Source organism: Glandiceps talaboti, chromosome 15, assembly GCF_964340395.1.
Source record: "Glandiceps talaboti chromosome 15, keGlaTala1.1, whole genome shotgun sequence".
In the NCBI taxonomy this organism is placed as follows: domain Eukaryota; kingdom Metazoa; phylum Hemichordata; class Enteropneusta; family Spengelidae; genus Glandiceps; species Glandiceps talaboti.
This window is the reverse complement of record NC_135563.1, coordinates 13,695,182-13,718,184: the sequence shown is the minus strand read 5'-3', so window position 1 is coordinate 13,718,184 and position 23,003 is coordinate 13,695,182. Positions and strand designations below refer to the sequence as shown.

General features: G+C 34.6%; 2 protein-coding genes across 2 annotated transcripts; one reads left to right on the top strand and one right to left on the bottom strand.

Annotated features, from left to right (window-relative positions):
• Positions 1–16: 16 nt before the first annotated feature.
• Positions 17–7,189, bottom strand: LOC144446654 (dihydropteridine reductase-like). Its single transcript, XM_078136468.1, has 6 exons — positions 7,053–7,189; positions 4,199–4,388; positions 3,460–3,600; positions 2,424–2,532; positions 1,637–1,720; positions 17–600 (listed from the first exon to the last, which is right to left on the bottom strand). Exons 1-6 carry the CDS (start codon positions 7,137–7,139, stop codon positions 495–497), a joined length of 717 nt encoding a protein of 238 aa, XP_077992594.1. The 5' UTR covers positions 7,140–7,189; the 3' UTR covers positions 17–494.
• A 1,620-nt stretch (positions 7,190–8,809) lies between these two features.
• On the top strand, positions 8,810–22,332 carry LOC144446383 (E3 ubiquitin-protein ligase KCMF1-like). Its single transcript, XM_078136129.1, has 7 exons — positions 8,810–9,008; positions 10,858–11,025; positions 16,691–16,830; positions 17,347–17,448; positions 18,198–18,363; positions 19,326–19,575; positions 20,178–22,332. Exons 1-7 carry the CDS (start codon positions 8,993–8,995, stop codon positions 20,440–20,442), a joined length of 1,107 nt encoding a protein of 368 aa, XP_077992255.1. The 5' UTR covers positions 8,810–8,992; the 3' UTR covers positions 20,443–22,332.
• The last annotated feature ends 671 nt before the right edge of the window (positions 22,333–23,003 follow it).

Below are 23,003 nucleotides of genomic sequence, written 5' to 3'. Positions count from 1 at the left end.
GTTGTCATAAAGGCACTTTTATTGCTCTACATACTGTGATCTACATATTTGTATGACTGTTAATTTTGGCTGATTATAGGACAACATATAACTCACGATACATTTCATAAAAACAAAAGTACATTTCAATGTGACCTGGTGAGGGTGCATGTCACCACCAATCAGCTTTGCTTCATGATTAGAGTATAAATTGTGAAGTCAGAGTTGCAGTGATGACTGCACTTCCTAATACAGAGATTATGTCTGTATATTACATGCAATGTTCAAATCAAATCAAACCAATTTGCTGCACTTCACTGAAAAACATGTTTGTGAAATATTTCATGTGCTTCTGACGTGAAGATATCTCCCCATATACTGAACTGAAAAACACTTCCATTTTAGTTTCCATCTACTATTACTATTTCTCAACATCTGATTTCTTTTATCTAGTTAGTTTCTTGACTTTTCTACCCTGCAGTTGCTAAAATCCTGTGGTCAGCGATTCAATATTTTTACGACTTGGCTTTCACAAGTTCAGTTTGGCCATCTTTTGTGATGAGCTGAATCAGACTGCCACTTGCAGGACGCTCCTCATTATTGGCCCATTTGTAGAACAACCTGGAACAGAAAAACAGTCAGAATAATAATGAAATCTTGGATTGGCTCAAATACTAGTATCTGTACAGTACCAGGCAGCACATTGAAATTTGTTATTTTCAAATTATTAATGCTGCAAATACTAGTTTTCAACTACTTTCGTAAGACTACATTTTGTTCATTGTTCAGTCTGGTCCATTACACTGATGTCTATTGTGGTTACAAACAGACAGACAAATTAAAGACAACATTTTTATGCATTTTTCTTTCCTCCATGAAATAAGCAAAATTCATTTATAAGAGTGTGTGAAGTATCGGACGAGATATTATGTTATCATAGACAGGGATAAAGTCAAATTTGACAGTTTAGCTCAATAACAATATGTATTGTGAAATCCCTCCAAAGTCTGAATATAACCGCTCACAATTGTTAACTAGTGTCGACAAAAGAAATAAGAAAATGGATGGATTTAATAGCAGTGAATACTGTTACTCTATAACAAAAGAACAAAACTCCATGTTGGAGTGCAACTTGCAAGTAGAAGTAAATTCATTTTATTTCAAAGACTTACAGCAAAAGTTGTCAAACATGGGGAAAGTTGCTCCTTGTACGAGCTGCCATTTTGAAAAGTGACAAGTGTCTAGATTCATGATCTAACTATTAGCACTTGAGCAATTTATAATAACAGTAGTACAAATAAAATTAAAATCAAACAAAAGATACTGGCATGTTTTAAAACACGGAATTTGAATTCCTCAACTTCTGTTCAACTTTTCTATGGACTTTTTACAAGAATGAATATGTATAGACTCTTGAGTTCATAGTATCAAATGAAAGATTTATATTCTTAAGAGTCAAGAGTCAAAACATTTCTTGGAAGTGAATTCAAACTTTTTGCTGACATCTAATTGGTACACACCTGGTGATGCTGATGAGATATCAGCAAACATTTGAATTTCACTTCCAGGAAATTGTTTGGGCTGTTGACTTTTCTTCCCACCCCAACCCATCCCCATTTATTAAACATTTCTACATTGTCATATTTGATGAACTTACTCTGCTACAAAGTCTAAAGATGTCCAAGTACCAAAATCAGCATCCTTCATCCACTTCCTGTTCATAGGTGTATCCAAGGTGACACTGTCAACATATGAGGAGAAATCAGTTGTCAGAATTTGATGTCTGATATTATTACAATATGCCTGTTGTCTTCTTTCACGATATCACACTATAATTTATTCAGAAGTTGTAGGAAAACCAGCTTTTCTCATGTACTCTATCAATCAAATGAAACTTGTTTCCTACTTATTTGCCTGATAATTGAAGTACTTGGAGTACTTTTCTTTCACTGGAATGTATAAAGTATGTATCTGTCCTGGCTGGATGCTACTTTAGAAACTGTTTGTAATAAAATATTTCATTGGTAAAATTTTGACAGAACAGAAAAGAGATACCTGTAATAATAGAGAAAATAAGTTTCAAATGAACAAATTATTGCATATTATACCATAGCTAAGTTTAAGAAAAAAATATGGAATTTATACCCTTGTCGTTCTACATCACAACACTGCATGTCTATGTCACTGGTTCTCCTGTGTTTGCAATATGAGTCAAGACATTCAAATTGCCGTTACTTTCCCCAATTTTGCTTTGATATGTATTATTGACACAGCTGTAATTGTAAGCACTACTTTTTTGCGAGACTAAGGAGTCAACTCAGATTCATATTAAATAATCTCAACTAACCTAAGGAGTTTAAATCTGATGTTATCTAAATTTTCAGACATGTTACAAAGCAATATTCTCGCATTCATTATCCAAACTAATCACTCTGATAACTTACGGTAAAATAGCTACAGCACATGAATCCTCTGGCATGCCACTTTTCTTTGCTCCCAAACTCTGTGTTAGTTGATGAACAGCAGCCTTAGCCATACCATAACCCATCATACCTACAACATTACAGTAATGGGTCAACAATTTAACTTCAATAAAAAATACTTTCCTCCCTAAGCAAACAACAGTTCCAATGTTTATCGTAGCGATTTTATATTAGGTAAAAGCTGTCGCCATAGCTCAGGTCTTCACATGGCATAAATTGAATTGTTTATAAGCTTTTTTACTCAAGTGAAAATACTTGCATAAAGTCTCAATTAAATTATTCTAGTATATGCATGCCTTGTATTCATGATATTATAGTTGTTTTCTGGCATTGCTAGAAATATTGATTACTTAGCAAGTATTTCCTCAAACATTTTTTATCAGTATATAAAATTATGTCAATGGATCATTCATAAGTTATATCTTACTACCATGTTTGAGTTCAGTCAATGGAAAGTGATGGTTGAGTATACATCAGTAAGTAGACACTAGAGGGCAGTATACATCAGTAAGTAGAATGCCTTTTAAAATATGCAGCAAAAATGACACCCAAATATATAGACTCAGCTTGTGCTCCTTTTGATATCTTTTATCCTTCTACAGAGATTATCAAACTTACATAAAACACACAAATTGTTGATAACTATTTCTCACAAATATGGAACAAAAGTTCTGTACTATACAGACATTGAAATTTCAACAAAACAAAGTCTGTCACAAAGTAAATTGTTCATAAATACATCATGTCATTCAACCCCAATCAGACTTCACTTTTTATCTGATAAAGTCGCATGACACGCCATATCTTACAGAGTAGTTACAAAGAAAATTTTCAACAAAATAAAATAATTAAAAGTCTCTTTACTAGGTAAACTGTCAGATGTCATGTTGTTCACCCCTAATCAGGCTTTTCTTTGAAGTTATGTCTAACAGAGTAGCATGACATGCCGTAGCTTACAGACTAGTTACAAAGAAACTATTATACTTTTTCTGATTACCTGCAGTTCCTTCTAAAGCTGGCTGAGCTCCAGGCAGAGTCAGCAAACCACCATCTTTGAGATGTTTAGCTGAGATCTCAGCAGCCAATGCTGATGTCCATACACTCTGCTTCCACATCATATCAGCATTTTTCACAAAATCTACAAAAAAAAAGTAAAAATATCAAAATAAACTAAATCACATACAGTGAAATTGTACAATCAACTCCAAACATTAAAATCCATTGTTTGGAGGGTAAAATGGACAGAAATGTCATCTATCCAGATTGTCTTTTTGATAATTTGATGATGTCATCTTACCTATGAAACATAATTTTAGATATTATTTACCATGTACATATTTTTCATGTAATGTTTTGTCTACAAGTACATACTTTTTACTGAGAAATTATAGAGAATCATTGCATATTTATGTCATTAGCATACAAATTATGTAATTTGCATACATATGTTATTAGCACATTTGCAATCATGGTGTATGCATATTTACAATGAAATTTGCATATATGTCATTAGCATACTTGCAATCATGTTGTTATGTGCATTATGCGATTTGTATATAATTGTCGTACCATTTCACAATCAATGCTGTAGATAATATTTATTACAACGGTATGCAAATTGAAACACCAGATATCAGAAATGCATACAGTAGGTCTACAGCCCAATTAAACTAAAAAATTATGATTTTATGAAAAAGTGAACACAAATTTGAAAATTTGAGGGAACAATAATGTACCTTTACTAGCAGCGTTACCACCTGCCCAACCTCCTGCTACACACAATACAGCATCTACTTTCTCTCCTTTTAAAGTGTCTTCTACATTCGCAGTGACTTGTTCTTCTTGTTTCAGCCAGCTCTCTGTGATACTTAATACAATGTTGGCATCTGCATCTTCATTTGGAAACAGGTCTATGGATGCTACCCACTATTAGGAATAAAACAAAAGATGAAAGGAAAGATAACAAGTGAGTGAAACTGCAGAGAAATTCTCCACTCAGTCCAGTCCGATGTCCCCATCTGTACTTCCAACTACACACACACACACACACACACACACACACACACAAACAAACACACACACACACACACACACACACACACACACACACACACACACACACACACACACACACACAAACACTCACATTCTCTCAGAATCTTTCCTCACGGTTTATACCAATACTCCCTTATGTTGCCTAAAATCTTTCCATACTTCATAGTGCAAAACTCCTTAAGTCACTTGTATTTCCTTCAGACACATCAAACATTTGGATTACTATCTAAGTCTAGCCATTGCATACAATTCACATTCAAAAAATTTGAAAATCATTATTTTCATAGAACACAGCCTTCCTCTGATACAGAATACTATGTAAATAACAAGTATCAAGAGTCTATCACTTGTTGCTGGGTTTAGTCATATTTTTACTAGTATGTTAAAACATAGTGAATTATGGCTCCTTGAAAAGGTATGGAATGAATAAGGTCATATCACTGTTATATAAAGTGGTTAATGTGGAATGTCAGAGGTTGTATTTTACAATGAAAAAAAATCAGAATTTCAATGAATGCATGGTGAAATCTGCATTTTACATGATGGTTTTTTAAAATAATTTCTTTTTATTTTACAGTAAACAAAAGCTTCTTACAATTTTGGATTTGCTTCAAAGATATTTTTTTACTCTGTGAGTATAAATTTTCAATTGTAACCTACTACTAGTGCCATACTGCTAATTTACTTCACTCCATATTCATGATATTTCAAACAATCGCCACAACCAAACGAACTGTTGGGAGTCCATTTTATGCTTGAGCCCACAACACTATTTTAAGTGACTGACTTTTTGTCATTAATCCAAAGATTGTTCAATAGTGTAAATTGGTACAGCCACCTATACACACATATTATAACACTCACTAAACCATATTTGACACACTGAGCTGACTTCGTGAAAAAACGTAGGATTTGCTTCCAAAATTTTTTTGACCCTGCAAGTAGAAATTTTCCCTAAAAAACCCATACTTTACGGACCAGTGTGTCCCTTGTATTATATTAATTTTAAGTTTTAATACTTGGATATGTAATTCTCATAACACTATATAATCAGATATTAAATTTAGAAGTGTCAATTCTTACAAACATTTACATATATCATAAATTCACGTATATTTCATATTTTAAGACATGAAAATGAATCAATTTCTTTTAACTATCATATATGTCCTAAGGGTTAAAGCTGCACTAGCAACTTAAACGTTTTTTGAAAATGTTTTTTTTAGGTAAATAACTTATGTACTCATAATATTGTACACTGTCAACAGTATTGCAATGTATCACCTGTAGGTACATGGTTTTTGTTGTAGTTGTATAATGCATAATAAATCAAATCAAATTGATTTTTGGTCCACACCCAAAAATCAGCGCCCTCAATGGTAATCACCATTTCAATTTGTTTCTGTACTGGTTGTGAACTTGTGGATAATATCACCCACTGGTTAACATGTGCAGTGTCTTATTATTGATATTTTAACAATTTTCAGTCAATATATTGTGGTTGTCTGATCAGAAAATGATACTCCAGTTACAACTAGTCAAAGTTTTGACATTGTGACATTCAAACCAAGAATTATAAACTTGCCACTACACTACCTAGGGATAATATTGACCACTAATTAACAGCTACATCTTTTCTACAACTACAAGTAATTGGCCAATTTTTTAGTAAATGTCTCTTTGATTATTTGATAAAAAACAAAGTCCAAGATGCTGCTAGTGCAGCTGAACAACATCTAATTGGCAATACTTTCCTCTCTAACCAAAGTGAATGCCTAAACACTGTCGTTGTCACTAAATTTCTCATTTTGACTTCAAAATTGAAGGTATACTAATTTTGAATACTACTCGACTACTTCAGTATGTTTCCGGTAAATCCCTCATATAGCCTTGATTTCTGGAGTGGAAATTAACGATGACGTAGATTATGTGTGCATTACGCGTTGTCATGGCAACAAATTTCCTCCTTTTCAAGATTTGAATGTTCATTACGATGAAGAGTCAGTTGTGTGATTCGTGACTTTTCAAATGCAAATTGGTCTCCCTTGCGATGTTCAATTGTGTACCCGAGGATACTACGAATGGAGTACCAGACAAACGCTGACAACTGACACGGGGTGACCTGCTTCTGGACGTGTTAGGTTAAAAGTAAACAAGTGCATGATTGTGATTTGATTAAAGTATTGTGTTATTATGATTATAGTTTGGAAGTAATCTATTTAATCTTACTGAACTAAACCAGTTTACCAACATCACAGCTTATTTAAAAAGCCAAGTCATTGAAAAAAACCACCTTTTTTTCCGCGAACTATGGACCTTGGTTGTAAAGCAATCGATCAAGCTCTACAAACAGTTCGGAGACCTACAATACATAGTACTACAGATACACTTCGGGGTGTTCAGTGGTTCGAAACCAACGCAGGCCACATGTTGAACGTCCACGGTGTGAAACTGAGCAAACTACAACAACGCCAAATATGTTTGGACATGGAAACATGTGCATTGACGTCAAAGACTGCAAAACGTCTAACTTACCCAGTTTTTATTCTTGAAGTAGTTGACGATCGAAGACCCTAAAGCGCCTTTCCCACCATAAACCAAAACACGTTGACTGGAAGCCATTTCAATCCACGCCTTCTTCGACTTTCAACGAACACAACACGCGGAGCTGAGTGAAAGACCCCTTAGCTTGATCATTGTTTTTACTGGTAATATCACCAGAGTTAGATGGGCCATGCATAACTTTCATGTATTTTTGTGATCTGTTCCCCCCCCCCCCCCCCACCATCGTGTTCAACTTTCCGCATAGATAAAATCATCGTCTTCCCTTCTCAGTCATTTCTCGTGAAATTCAAAATACCCAACGAGTCTCAGTGTATGCAATAAATCATCTGTCGCGTACTAGAGTTTATATAATATTTTATATAAAATGTGCCTGTTTTCCTGAAAATTTAAATTGAATTTCATAAAATCTCCTCAAAAGGTTGCTATGTGAAACCTTGGTCTTTTTTGAAGTTATAAAATAAATGTAGGGTTCATCATCTTGTCACGGTTACAAGGGTTAACACTATTCCCACAATATTTGATAGCCATTGATAAACATATTCAAATATATAATATTACTTCATTTTTACATTAACTAGTTCGTACATTTTACCTCTATTTCAAAACTTTCATCCTAGCCCCTGTGAGTTTTTTGTTTCATTTTAACTTAAACGTAATGTCCTTGAACAAAGTAACAGTAAACAAATTTTTTTTTCTCCAAGGTGCATACGTGATGTTAACAAAGCCTTATATAAGTGTACCCGTAGAGACAACAATACAAAAAACAAATCAAACAAAATCCAGAACGAATATCAAAGGTCCATGTGAATATATGGCAACAACCACAGACAATGAAGTAACAACAAAGCATAGAGAAATCGTGAATAGAAGAATGAAATGTGTTGTTTGATAAATAAAACATAACCACGTTTATTTAGAGTTCTAGTCACATTCGTTGAGCGAAAAATAGGAGAAACTTTATATCCATTATAAAGGTTGTGTGTTGTTTGTAACTGTTTCAATTGATTTCCGAACTCAAGGGTGAAACTTCATTTAGGCACGAGACAAAGAACTTCAGTGGGGGAATATATGGTCAGAAAAAATAAAACCGGCCACTATTTAATCTGATACTGGGATCAATACCTACCAGATATCTGTACGAAATTGTTACAAAATTGTTAAATTTGAACACATGAAAGAGGGAATTCAAAGATTAATAAAACTTTCTTTTATTCCAAAGTCTATATTGTGCGGTTTTACATTTGGTGATACAAGACGCGACTAATGATATGGAATCATTCTTACTCTATAGATTAAGTGCAATGAAAAAGCATGAAAACACTTGTAAGCAAAGTTAATGAAAAGAATATAACTGCTTCATTGACTGACTTGCCAATGGATTCGGGACTCGGTCCTCGGGGTAGGGCCCCCGGGGTAGGACATGGGGTCAGTTGCAGTTGTAATGTTGAACGAACTTTATCTTTTTTCCGCCTGGGTTTACAATGTGTTCCCCATCGCATGTGTTAACCTTCGGGGGGAAAAAGTTACATGATCATTATAAGGATACATCTTAGAAACTGAAAAGGTGGCAAAATGCATTATTGACGGCTTTTGTATAGCATAGAACTTGTCATGTAGCATAACATGATAATATCCTGATCATTGAGAATCTTGACATGACTAAGTTCCTGACTCTCGTATGAAATGAGACATTACGAGAGTTTCAGTGGAATGGTGACGTCATGGTCACTGCAAGTCGCGACTGATTGAATCGTAGGGAAGTTTGACTATGGACTGACACCCGGAACAAATGTGATAACTCAGTCGTTTCTTCTTCAAATTGAAGCAGATATCTTCATGCTGTTTAACTGCACCTCTTGCGAGTTTGTGATCCATTTCAGCCTGCTTCAGGCTCCATACAGTAGTCTAGGATGTCTCGACACGAAGGTGAGAGAAATCGAGTCATCCAACATGGCGGCCATCTTGATTTCTGAATTTCACTCTCGGCTATATTCAAATTTAGAATTTTACCAAAAATATCGATTTACAACGATTCAATTGGTAAAACGAGGTTACTTTGATTATTCATATTATAGATACAATAATTTGTTTTAATATGTATTGTCAAAGACTAGTCAAAAAATAGATCTTTGTTACGGGGGACACAACATGTTTTTGTCTCAAGACACCCTATCAATGATCATGCACTGGTGATCCCCCATGGAAACCATATGAACTGTGTTTTGGGATATTCACACAATTTTCTGTCATTCATTGATTTGTACTTTGGGTGGATAGAGATGGTCCAGCATTTCTCTAGACATCAGTAACTCTTTCACAGTTTGAAATAACATAGCCACGTTTTGACTGGCTTTAACTGGCGGACAGAGGAGTTCCTTCTAGAGTGTGCGACAGTTAAAATAGTTTCTTAATCTTGTTATCTTAGTGATTTATTGGCATTTAACGGGTTTCTGTGTGACTTTCTCACGAAGTAAATAAATGTTTCGACATAAAAAAAATATGATTTGATAAATCATTTCGTTGGCAGATTGTTTTACTTTGAAAGATGACAATTCACAAAAGTGATATCAGGAACTGTAAGCTTGTCAGTATGTATATAAAATATGTGTAGTTAACAGCAAATGCTCAGATATCTGTTCCAAAGGCCTAAGTTCTGTTAAGTGTTGTGTATGTTATTTTTTCCATACACATGTAAAGTCTGTCATACTTCCATTAGTGATGGATAATCAGAACTGAGTGAATAATACTGCCAAATTTAGTTTGATGTACTTTGTGCAAAGAAATTTTTTTTCTTGACATCATAAATTTCTTTCAAGTTAGTGTCCAGGATCCTGAAATGCTGCTTTCACAGTGGCAGATATGTGTATACATTCATGACCCAGCCACTAAAAGCTGTAAAGCTGTCTGAATATATGTGTGTAATTTGGAATGCAAACATTGACCAGAAAATAACAAATAAATATAACACCTAGATGTAATACTATGACAGAAGAACCCCAAGTATGGCATACTCTGGGTATTTTGCACGAGTGCTTAGTGTTCACTGCAGTCGTACTTTCATGAGCATATAGCGAGTGAAAGTGCAACAGAAAACACTGAAAGCAAGCCTTCAAATACCCCCAAATACATACCCTGACACTCATGCAGTATGATTTCTGTTATTATCCAAAACGGCACATTTCTGTAAAAATCATACTGTGCAATCACATGATTTTGAGTACAAGGAATGATTGTATCCCTATTTGTATATGATATGCATACAGATATGCAATAATGTTTTTTGATATGATATTGCACTACAGTGCAAATAACACTGGTATGCATACTCCCAGTACAAATAATCACATGTGTAATAATGTATCAAAATTTATTTAAATATTGATCTTCTTGAATGTACCTGGTTTCTACTCAAGGAAATTGGCAGTAATATTGATATATTTAATTGTGTTAAATTCAGAGTATAAACTATGAAAGTGACACTGACATACACTAAATAATGCCATGAGAGTGTTTAATCTGCACTCATTATATATTTCTTGAGATAAAAAAAAAAGAGGAAAGAAGTGCTATGGATTAGATCAAAATAAATTATGAACACTCTGCTCCAAGACAATTCCGCATGACTACCATAAAGTTAAATATTTACATATTTTTGCAAACACATCTGCTTTTGTAATCTTTAAGACTATGTATCATACAGATCAAGTTGATCTGTTTATTGACATTTCTGATACTTTGAAATAAACCTTTAAGTTGCATCTTCGTTCTATTGCAGGTGTTAGCTGTGACTCATGTCTAAAGGGCAATTTTCGTGGAAAGAGATACAAGTGTTTGATATGTTATGATTATGATTTATGTGCCACTTGTTATGAGAATGGTGCAACTACAACCAGGCACACAGCAGAGCATCCTGTACAGTGTATATTGACAAGATCGGATTTTGGTAAGTTACACATCTAGGAATATATATCTAAATGATGTACTTTCCAGTTTGCGAAACAAGGAGTTTGACAAAGCCTGTCCATTAGTAGAGGTGAAATGTTACATGCACATAATAAAATGTTTCAAGCTGTCAGACTTGAAGTATAACAAATGAGTTGCTATACTTTTAGGTAGAGTGAATGTGTTCCCTAAATGTGTTTATATGCATATAAGTACAGATGTACCGATAGCTCACATCGAAGGCCAAAATGACGCTTTGTTAGCAAATGACCCCAAATGTTTCTTCTTGTGTTTGTAGCAAATACAATGTATGTAGTTCACATGGAAGGCTGAAATGATATTTTCATATCATATTCTAAGGGTATACCATTGAAGTCCCTACTCCTGCCAAGGCCACTGTCTTTTACATGGACTTGACCTAAAGAGGGTTTTAATCTAAGCAAAGTTTATGCCTACAAAGACCCGGGATTCAATCCCATTAATGTTATCTATCAGCTTGAATTGGAACATTTTTTAGTTTGGGACAAATTTTTTATATAGTTCTGCCAGACAACTGTTTCTCGTACATAGATTTTAATCAGACTGGCCCTTAAAAGGTGGATATTAGTGCAGGATATATGACAATTTCATAATCAGTGAGTTTTATGGACTGAATGACCTTCTCATTTTCCTTGGCACATGTCATGCATGATTATATATATATAATACTGAGATGCATGTGGTCAGTGTCACTATCAATGACACTGTCAGGTCAAACTGTTATTCCCAGGTGACTTTGTATACTATGTTGCAGAGGGGCTCTGTGTACATATACCCATAGGCAATATTATGAGACTAGGGTATCGCAGAAAAAATGTCAACTACATATTTCTTTGTAATTGTACGTGAGATTTGTCAAATGAGTAAGTCACCCACCACTCAATACAGAAGGTGTTATTTCCTTACATCCATGGTTCCCATTTTAATTGAGTTATTCCTTGCTGAGTAATAACATTTTAGTTTCATACATATTTTTAAGTGAAGACATTCTCAAAAATTATGGCTTAGTAGTGTAATGTCATGACCATGATTATTCCTTTTGATAAAAAAACATGGTAGACTGATTTTATCGTACGTTATAGACCATAAAACTGAAAAAACTCAACACTACTGTACACAGGTAAAAATAGACAATGTATAAATCCCTACTTACCCTACTAGTATGGAAAGGTATGTGACGCTATCAAATGCACACATTGTTTTATGTGGGTTGTTTTATTTCACATGTATGGTACAATGTGATAAAGACGCTTGAAAACTCACATATTTCAGAGAGCTTTTTCATCTCCTTTCTAACTCTAAGTGCCACTGAACATTGTTTTCTTTGGATATTTGGCAGCTATATAAATTTATTAGATAGATAGATAGATAGATAGATAGATAGATAGATAGATAGATAGATAGATAGATAGATAGATAGATAGATAGCTAAAAGTAGGTCACTTCCTAGACCATGTGGAAAACTGTTCCTACTCTACAATTGACTTTTGAAACATGAGTGAGTTAAAAAAGAAAGGTACAGCATATCATTTCTTTGTTGGCAAGATTTACGGAAGATAAAATCAAATGGAGTTTAGGGGTATATTACTATTACTAGCCTAGAAATCAAGTTGTGTAAGGGTTTTGTTTATCATCTCTTCCCATCATGCCAAGCACAAATCTAATGGTTTGGTATTCAAACCATATATGATCATTAATATGGTTATCGTATTTACATCATACTACTCCACTTTTCTCTTTACTTCTAATCACATGGTGATGATGTTGACTCACAGCGGGTACATTCATGAAAGTAAAACAGTTTGAACGATTTCTTCTTTTCACCATGATTGAAAAAGTAGGGCGCTATACAAAATAGGATATTTCGTTCAAGTTCAAACAACAGAATTGTATAAATGATACAAAAGTAGGCACATTCTAAGAGTTATTGATGCTCAATAAGTTTGCAAAAGTTTATTATTTGAAAGTGGATAATTTATTGTTTATTGCATCAAATAAAAATGTTTACTCACAGAGTAAAATATGGGATTCGCTACCCCAAAAATATATTGACTGTGAGTCAAAATTTTCATTTGATAATGTGGACCACTGGACCCATAGTCTATGAACATTAATTCTTGTATACACATATATTGTTCAGTATAATACTGTATTATTTGACCCAGACCCGTAGGCACTACTCAGCCCAATGCTACAGTATCATTATAATTTATGATCCTGTGAGAAAGTTTTAATAGGAGATTTACAAGTTAATACGTTTCAAGGAAAAGAGACATAAGTATTTTATTATGATTTGTTCTCAAATAGGCCAGCAACACATAATTTCGTATATGGAATAATATGCATTAGTCATTCTCCATACCTATGAAATATTAGGCATTGACAAACCCAATATCTGTGCATTCAACGATATAAATCTACATATATTACTTTTGTAACCATGATATATTTAGTCTTGCTTTGTCTTGTATCCCACTGTAATTGTTTGATGTTAACTTTTCCCTTTATGTGTTAAACAAAGAACCACTATTTTTGTAAAGTAAACATCTCAATAGCCCATAGAAGTAGTTACATGTAATGTTACACAGATAATAGCATACACATTACGTGACATAGGACAATAGATCGAATAGGTTAAGAGAACAGCTGGAGTAAATTATTGAAAAAAAAATATTGACAAATGACCTACTTATGAAATGTCTACAACTTGGCAGACAGACACAACAAATGAATGTAGTGTGCAGTCTATCTTAGACACACACACACACACACACACACACACACACACACACACACACACACACACACACACACACACACACACACACACACACACACATTTACAAATCAAGCCTACTTTATCCGGTCATGTCACCTGATAGTCTTTTTACTAGTTTCCATTTGATAATGCAAACATGTGCATGTATAATTTTGCATGTCTGATTAGTCATTCATCTACATCCTCTAGTAGTATAATAGTGTGTTTTACCATAGACAATGGAGATGACTGTTTAGTCAAAATCATGCAGGCACTGGTCTTTTCATACATGACACAGACACTATTACTAAAATTCATAATCACACATTTCCTTCATGAACCCAATGAACAAAAAAAATCTGTGGAAGCCTTATTGTGCTACATAAAAGCAATGGAATCAACAGTATGTAAATACTATGGGGAACAGTTTCCAAAATGTGTGGTATATCATATCATATTTCTCTTGTTAAATCATGTATTGAAATTTCCTGTATTACATACAAAGGTATTGTTCATGCATCATTGTTCTTACTGAACTATCATATGATAGTAAATATGTTTAAAAATCCAAATCCTTGGATCTGTCAAATTTGCAAGATAAAAGAAACAATAGACATGTAGTTACTTGATATCATTGATTTGTTACTGAGGTTATGAATGACACTTTATTGTATAGGTTTGTTCAGTGTTATGTTACATAGTACATCCACAATATAATATCCATGTTGATCATGTGACTTTTGACATGCGGTATTAGAAGGGACATTATTCTACAGGTAAAAGTATTAAAGTTTGTGCATAATATTCTTAGCAAAGATGTTAAGTATTTTTTGTTAAAGGCCATGTTTTAGTAACACAGCTCTATCAAGTTAGTATTATTCACACAGTTTCTTGTACACTCAACTATTAAGTTTCTTGAACGTTGCTTTCCTGCAAAAAAAAGAAGAAAATATGTTATCAGACTTTCTTTGACTTTACGAAAATCCTATTTGAAATCAGGTTAAGGAAATGTTATGCATTAGAAAACTGCACGCATGAAGTACTAGTGTATTTAATTTGACATGTGTGTTTGATGAGTAATGTTCTATAAAAGGCAACGTGTTCCATAGTTTGAATATGTAACTAGTTGTTGATATCCCAGTTAGTGTGATCAGCAACCAGGGGTTCTCTTTAATCCCCAGGGAGTAATGACAGGAATTATGGAAAATTAAATAACAACACATACAGTGATTGTCATGTAAATTTGTTTCTATCAATTTCAAGAAATCCTAGGATGTAACTGAATAACTCTATAAAGACCTTGGTAGAACTGTTATAGATATGTTATATCATGCTGTCAGATTTATACACAATTCATGCATCAATGCTATAACATGTTTTCAACTAGCTCAGTGCTCATAAGTCTGTTCTGAGTTTGACTTAGTTTGTTAGTTCCACACAGTACTACAATATATACAGATGCTTTTGACAATGATGAGATAGGAACAGTATTTTTGTAGTCTAGTTCCTGACCACCAATATTATGCTACCTTATCTTCACACAATATGTAGTGTAAAATCGGAACAAGGTCATCAGGAACTAGACTAGTGATTTTGTATAGGGTGGTAAGTAGGTAAAATCTACCTGGTTCCCCAGCCAAATTATGATATAATGTATGGGAAACTATGCCAGTTTTACCAGATTTCCCTCTTCCTATTACCAGGGTTCCAATCCCTTAGCAAAAACACTGAGGAAGGTAGAGCAGGGTTAGACTGAGACAGACCTTTAATGTATGCCCTATCACAACCATTTGTTGGTACTCTTGCCATATATCTATTATGTGGTAGGATCGATGGATACTGGTCTGGGTAGCATGGTTGGTAGTGCAGTATTCTAGTGTTTGGAGCATCCCAGGCTCTAGTCCTGGCCGCAGCCAGCTTTTCTCCCTCTCGACTACATTTGATGACAAAGTAATCTGGGCATATATCTAACCAGCATACTGTGCCTTGCACGTCTGGTTGTAGCTTGTGGTTTGGGAGGGCTTTCTCCCATAAAGAAAAAGGAAAGAATTGTGTTTGGGTCAGTCAATGTCAGCGCAGACTGGGTAGTACAGTTAGTAGTACATCTGTCTCGGTCTAGTGTTCATTTAGTGGTCTGAGCCATTACCAAGTCCCGACCAGCTTTTCGCCTTTTTGACTAGTGACTTGAAATGTGTGGTTAAATCAAAACTTTAAGATCCGTTACACAATAAGTTTATGGATATCCAAAGTATTGTCAAGATTTTGCTTCAAATTGTGTGACTGACCTGGTCACCATTTTGAATTCGCACAATGTTCTCTTTGTGTTTATAGTTGGGGTGGGTACATAATTTTTTAGTAGACAGTAACCTGTCATTTACTCATTGTGCATGAACTACATTCTATCATTATCAAAAATAACATGTTAGTTTAAACTTTTTATATAGCGCTTTCCTATGCTGCTCATGCACTTTACAGTTATTAATATTACCCCTGGTATGGACCTTTAGTACCAGAACAGCCTTTTATATTTCTACTCCATAGGGAGCATACAATCTTGGATAAGTGGATATATGTGATTTCAATGAAATGATTATACATGTATTTACATACAACAACAGCAGGAATTGCTATTAAATGTAAAAGTCTTTAGTAAATCAAATTTGATATAAAAAGGACTTAGGACTGATTACACATCTGAGCAGACCATTATCATGATTATCATATACTGGTACATTCAAGATTAGAAGTAACATGACTGTTACTTATTATAAAGACTTGTGTACTGTCGTTGCGTATTACATTTTCTTTGTACATACTAGTGTACACACTGTACCTTGACTGACTTTAGTGTGTTGTGTTTTCCCTGTAGATCTTTATTATGGAGGTGAAGCAGTTTCTCCTGAACAGCCTCAGTCTTTTACATGTCCCTTCTGTGGAAAGATGGGTTTGACAGAGACAACTTTACAGGAGCATGTCACTTCAGAGCATTCGGACTCATCAGTCGAAGTGGTAAGTGTCACAGTTTGGTTCTAGCTATCTATGTCTGTCTGTCTGTCTGTCTGTCTGTCTGTCTGTCTATCTGTCAGTCTGTCTGTCAGTCTGTCTGTCTGTCTATCAACATGTATCTCACTAGCCATCTATCTGTATCCATCTATCTGTCTGTGTACCCAGCTATGTCTCTTTATTTATTTATCTGTCTAGACTATGTCCATCCATCCATCCACCTATCTATCTATGTATCTATCTATCCATCTATCTATCTGTCTATCTATCTATCTATCTATCTATCTATCTATCTATCTACTTTCCTACCCACCCACCTACCTACCTACCTACCCACCCATCCATCCATCCATCCACCTACGTACTTACACTTACGATACCAAAAACAGCCTGTAAGATATGTCATGTTGTTCAGCCCAGTTAGTCTTTTCAAATCACTAAAAGTGAGACACAGCATGTCATATCTTACAGACTACATTATCAGACTAAATCTAATAGTTTTATACATAAACTTTGTTTCAGGTATGCCCAGTGTGTGCAGCATTACCTGGTGGTGACCCTAACCATGTCACTGATGACTTTGCTGCTCATCTTACCTTAGAACATAGAACCCCAAGAGATCTTATATCCTTTTCATTGCATTATTCATACGTAGTTAATATAAAAATGACAGAAACAGTACTAGAAACATATCGGTACATCGACAATGAAAGAGATGTATGCTTCAGCATGCTACAGTTTGTAGATGTGTATTCTAACTTGAACACCTTGCAGTTATTTACCAACATTCAAATCTGTCATTTCACCATGTTTATACAGATATGTTGTGATGCTGCAAAACGAGTGGCATGAAAGGCCTTGTCAAACACAAGAAGGTGAAAACTCTGATATCACAAGTATTTCCTGACTGGATGAAATATAAAACGCAGGGAATATATTATACCTGCTCATGGAATTTGAAGTCAAATAATGAACATTTTGATTAGTATAACTGTATATCAAGCACCATAGAACTGTTCAGATGTATGTAGAACAACAACAAAAGATATCCCTTATTTCATTTTGAATACATACAACTTATATCTTGTGTGGGGTATAGTAAATGAAGTCATGCAATGACATCATCCCTAATTACATGTACATGTCAAAGGAGATGAAGCCATGTAAATACATTGCACAAAAACAGTAGTCAACATACATCTAGTTAAAATGTCATGCACTACTGAGGTATAAACTTGAATTTTTTTATTTAGAAATACATAAGACCACATTGCTTTAAGTCAAGAATGGTAGTTTAGAAACTATATAAACATTTATTTAGAATTGTGATGTATAGAAATTGAGTGTGTTTGTTTTCCTTAACTGCATATCACGATGAAACTAGTAGTGCAAGGCATGTAAGAAGAATGTTTCACCCTGGTAGAGGGGTTGGTGTTCCTAGAGCCAGGAGGACTAATATGCATTTTAGTGGCAGTTCTAGTTTATCCAATCAGAGCTCAACTTCACCAAGTAGTAGGGAAACAATGGACCCCATAGCAGGTAAGATTTTGCAATTGTAAGTGCTATGTCATACCATATTGAAATGGTGGACCCCCATGACATAGTAGATAAGCCTTCATAATGAACTCCACTATGCTCAATTCTAGAAAAGGCAAATCAAACTGATTTCTACCTTCTCGCCACTCCATGGAAATTTAAATTCATTTGCAGTGTGTATTTTTCTTCTAATTCAATGTACTTGATTTTCTTTGTGTGGGAAATGAATTCATCCAATGCCATATGGAATATTGGTACTGTATTGAATTCAGGTTCTGAAAATATACTGGTATAGTAATGTTGTATTTAACATGGACCTGTTATATTGATCAGAACGGTATATGCTACTAGAGCAGACTTTCTTTATAGGAAATCATTTAAATATGCCATATTTCAGTCATCAGAAAGATAAAACATTTCATGGCTTGACCACCGAGGGTGCTGTTCACATGCCATTTGGACCAGATGTGTGGGCCTGAATCATTGATTGTTATAGCATAAGACAGCACATACAATGTTACCACATTTTCCATGTTCTTACCATTGTACAGTTTCATTTGTAACTACCAGTAATCAAGGCATACCTAACCATTACTGTAATGCTCACAGTTCTTTTATACATGGTTATGTTCACAGCTTCATGCATAGCCATACGATCAGTGGCCGTAACAAAACTTGTAGCCGTCACTTAGCCAAATCTGGGGCACCCTCTTGCAATGATTCCCTAGGAAATGAGTGAAAGTTTGGTAACCAAAATTTGGTATATTCAGTGGGGTTTTCTTTTCTGCACAATCAATTGTTCTAGTTTTCATATTGAAACATTACATAAACATCAAACATCATCTTGTAAAAATCTTTCAATGTCACAGGCAAGTCTTGAATAATACACTCACAGGTATATGTACTTATTACATTTATGGTTAAAAAGTAGTGTGTGAAAATAATAATAAGTGTACTTGTTTCAGAATTATTATCACAGTTATCTGGTGTGAGACGTTCAACGGGAACACCACAGTCATCAACATCATCTCAATTACAACAATTACAAATGCAGTTACAACTAGAAAGACAGCAGGCCCAGGCAGCCAGGCAACACATGGAGAGGTTTTCCAGGCGACAAGCTGTTTCTGCTAATGTAGCAAATTCAGCCAATTCACTCAACCTTACTTCAGATAGTTCTAGTTCACAGGCAAACTCACAGTTTCTTTTATCAAGGTGTGTGTATGTTTAGGTATTCTTGTTACCCGTAATAACCTTTTATGTCATGTTCAAAGGTTAAAATGATAAAATTAAGAACCATACAGTATAACTATAAATGAAAATTGTCATTATTTACATAAAGCCTGGGCTGTTTGAATTAGATGACATCTCACATTGTACTGTGCATAAGTCAAGTTGGAAAAAAAATGGAATTTATAGCCTGATTGATCTACATCAGGACAATGTACGTCTATGTCATGACAACACATGTCTACATAACTGGTTCTGCTGTGTTTGAAATATGAGTCAAATTGTTCAAAATTGCCATTGCTTTTCGTGATTTTCCTTTGATTTTACCGTCACTGGTATAATTATATTATTCCCTCTATGTTTCTTCATTCACTCGGAAAATACTTTTGACCTAAAAGTTTTGTCATTACCTTTCTAGCAACTCGTAGTGACAAAGCCCCTTAGGTCACTCATATTTCCACTGATTGAAGACAAATATTGGGGAATAACATGTAATTATAGAACTATGATAGAACTTAATACTGACAATAATACATCATATGTCCAAATCTTCTTTGATGTTAATTTATATACATTTCTATGTACAGGATAAACGATTCAACTTTGTCAGAAAGTGACCAACAAGCGTTAGAAGAGGAACGTGCTGACCATAGTTTCTTTCTCCAAGACTTACTTCTGTCAACATTAGAAGATGAAGAGTTCCAGAGAGCACTGAATGAGAGGACTCCCCAAGAAGAAGATGATGATGATGATGATTCTGATGATGAAGGTGCCACAGGGGGTGCCACACCTAGTGATATTTTACTCCAATTAGATAATTTAAGTGTTTCTGATAAAGAACCACCTCCTTAGTGCAAGTCTCGTATGTAAATATTAGGTAGTCGTCATAGTTAGGCAGTGAGCGGTACATTCAGTCAATTTTCATTTTGAATTTTTATCACAGGTCAGACATAGACTGTCTTGTGTGAATCTTAAAATCCTTCTTGCAGCCTAACTGTATGCGTGTGTGTGTGTGTGTTTTAATTTGTGTGTGCACCGTCACATGTGAGTGTCATTTCACTCATCCCAATTTGGTGTCAATATGTAAGAAAGCAATGCAGTGGTACACTTGGAATCTGTGTCATAGGGTAGTCACAATTTCAAGAATTCTGTATGTAGCTTGCTTCTATCTATCTTGAGATTAAATTATGCTACCATCCCACTTCTAACTAATCTGCTCAAATTGTCACTTCCTATCTTTTCTTTGTTTCTTTTTTTTGTCATGTAGTGTAATAGTGTACATTTGTATTGCTTTGTACATCCCAACAAAAACATTTGACAAATAAACATATAATGTTACAGGCTGTGCAATTTCTAATTTCAGTTTTTTTTTATAAGTTAGGTATCATCATCTGTATTTGTAGTTTTTGTCGTATATTTAAAAAAAGGAAGCAACTCTGCAGTTTTTTGGTTTTGATTTCCATTTTGTTTGTTTTATTTTGTTTTGTTTTGTTTGCCTGGCTTTAATCATACATGAAAAGTTGAAGAGCACTACACTACCAACTAATGGCTGTCATCTCGACATCTATCAGACAAGTTTTGACCCATAGCAGTCATTCACACATCTGTCAGATATGTATCGACCAATAGCAGTCATTGACACATCTGTCAGATATGTATCAACCAATAGCAGTCATTGACACATCTGTCAGATATGTATCAACCAAGGGCAGTAATTCATACATCTTCCAGATCTGCATTGACCAATTGCAGTCATCTATTACAGCTTTCAGATATGTATCAACCAATGGCAGTCATGTATATATCTGTCAGATATGTATCAACCAATGGCAGTTATCTACACATCTATAGCATGCAATGTATGAGTCAGTATGAAAACAGAAGAACCTGAGTCAATATTTGGTTCCTGTAGAGAAATGATGTGATCTGTATATATGTTTCATAGACAGAAAAAACAGAAAGGTCCATGTAAATTTGTAAAACTTACATCAGGCAAACTGACTGCAATGGCATGACTTGTATCCTAATAAACATAGTTACAGCCCTTAAATCATAGCTTTGTCTCTGAGTACATCAAGTAGTATTGACAGTGTCATCAATGTGTGCTTTACAGATGAGAAACTGCAGACTAATAAATTAATTTTAGGAAATTATACTAAATATATGATGTCATAACGATATGAGTGTAATCACCATGCATTGTACCAATGCACATGTAAGAAAAGTTGTCAATAAAATACATCTTTGAAATTTTTTTTCTTTTCAAAAGTTTTTATTTTTACTCTGTATTTGCCAAGAAGTCCATCATGCAGCCATTTTGTCTGTGGAGTACAGGTTGTCATTTTCTTGTTCAATAGAATTTCTATGTTTGTCAGTGCATGTATTCAATGTCAGCAGATTGAACTTGACCTGTATCTGAAAGCTGCTGACTTGGGCATTATAAAAACTAAGTAGGGATGGAAGCATGGTTGATGTCATTCTACAAAAATTGAAGGGTAGAATTTTGAAACAGTGATTGTGTAAATAACTTTTCTCACTGTGAAATGATACCTACCAGCTTTGAAGATGTTGACAAACACCTAGAGGTAGTTCCTGTTATTTCTTTTGTTTTTATGTCTCATTCTTTCCAGAATTGAAGTCTGAAATCTTGATCTTGTCATGTGTTCACATCATTTGCTGCAAAACCAACATAACTGACCAAGGTGCTATGTTAGCATGTTGTAATAAAACTTGTGTAAAATACTGTGAACGTTTAGAATGTTGTTGTTTTTTTAGTATTCCCTACCAATGGGGTGAGTTATGTATATATGGCAAATGTTTGTTGTGCACTGGAGCACTGGGCATGTGATAAAGACATGTTTTACCCCTAGCCAGCTTAATGTACATGTATTACTCCATTAAATAGAGCTATATTTCATGTAAATTGAGCCACAAGTGGATGGTGGTATATATTCATATTTGGGGCCCATTTCCAGCTGTTATATTGTATGCAAAATGCACATACCAGATATACATACACTTGTGTCTATTATTATGTAGTAAATTAGGAAGTGTGGCAGGACAATCATTATTGTGTTGTATGCATTCGTTTAATTCATTTCTGCCCTTTGACAGATTAATTGGTGTAGTTGAGATAGACTGGACCATTGCCTTGGCAGACAGACTCTTGTCACAAGTAAATACACGTACACACCCCGGGGTACACATTCGTTCGTCAAAATACTCATTTTTGGCATTTCAATAGCAATCTCTCTTCCACAAATACTAGCGCCCTCTATGGCAGTCTGATTCGCAATGGGAATATGAGTTTTGACGTCACATTTATACGTACAAAAGTGTGACACTAACAAAATGATCACCTTTATGTTAAAATGAGCAATATTTTATTCTATTATACAGATAACACTCATAAT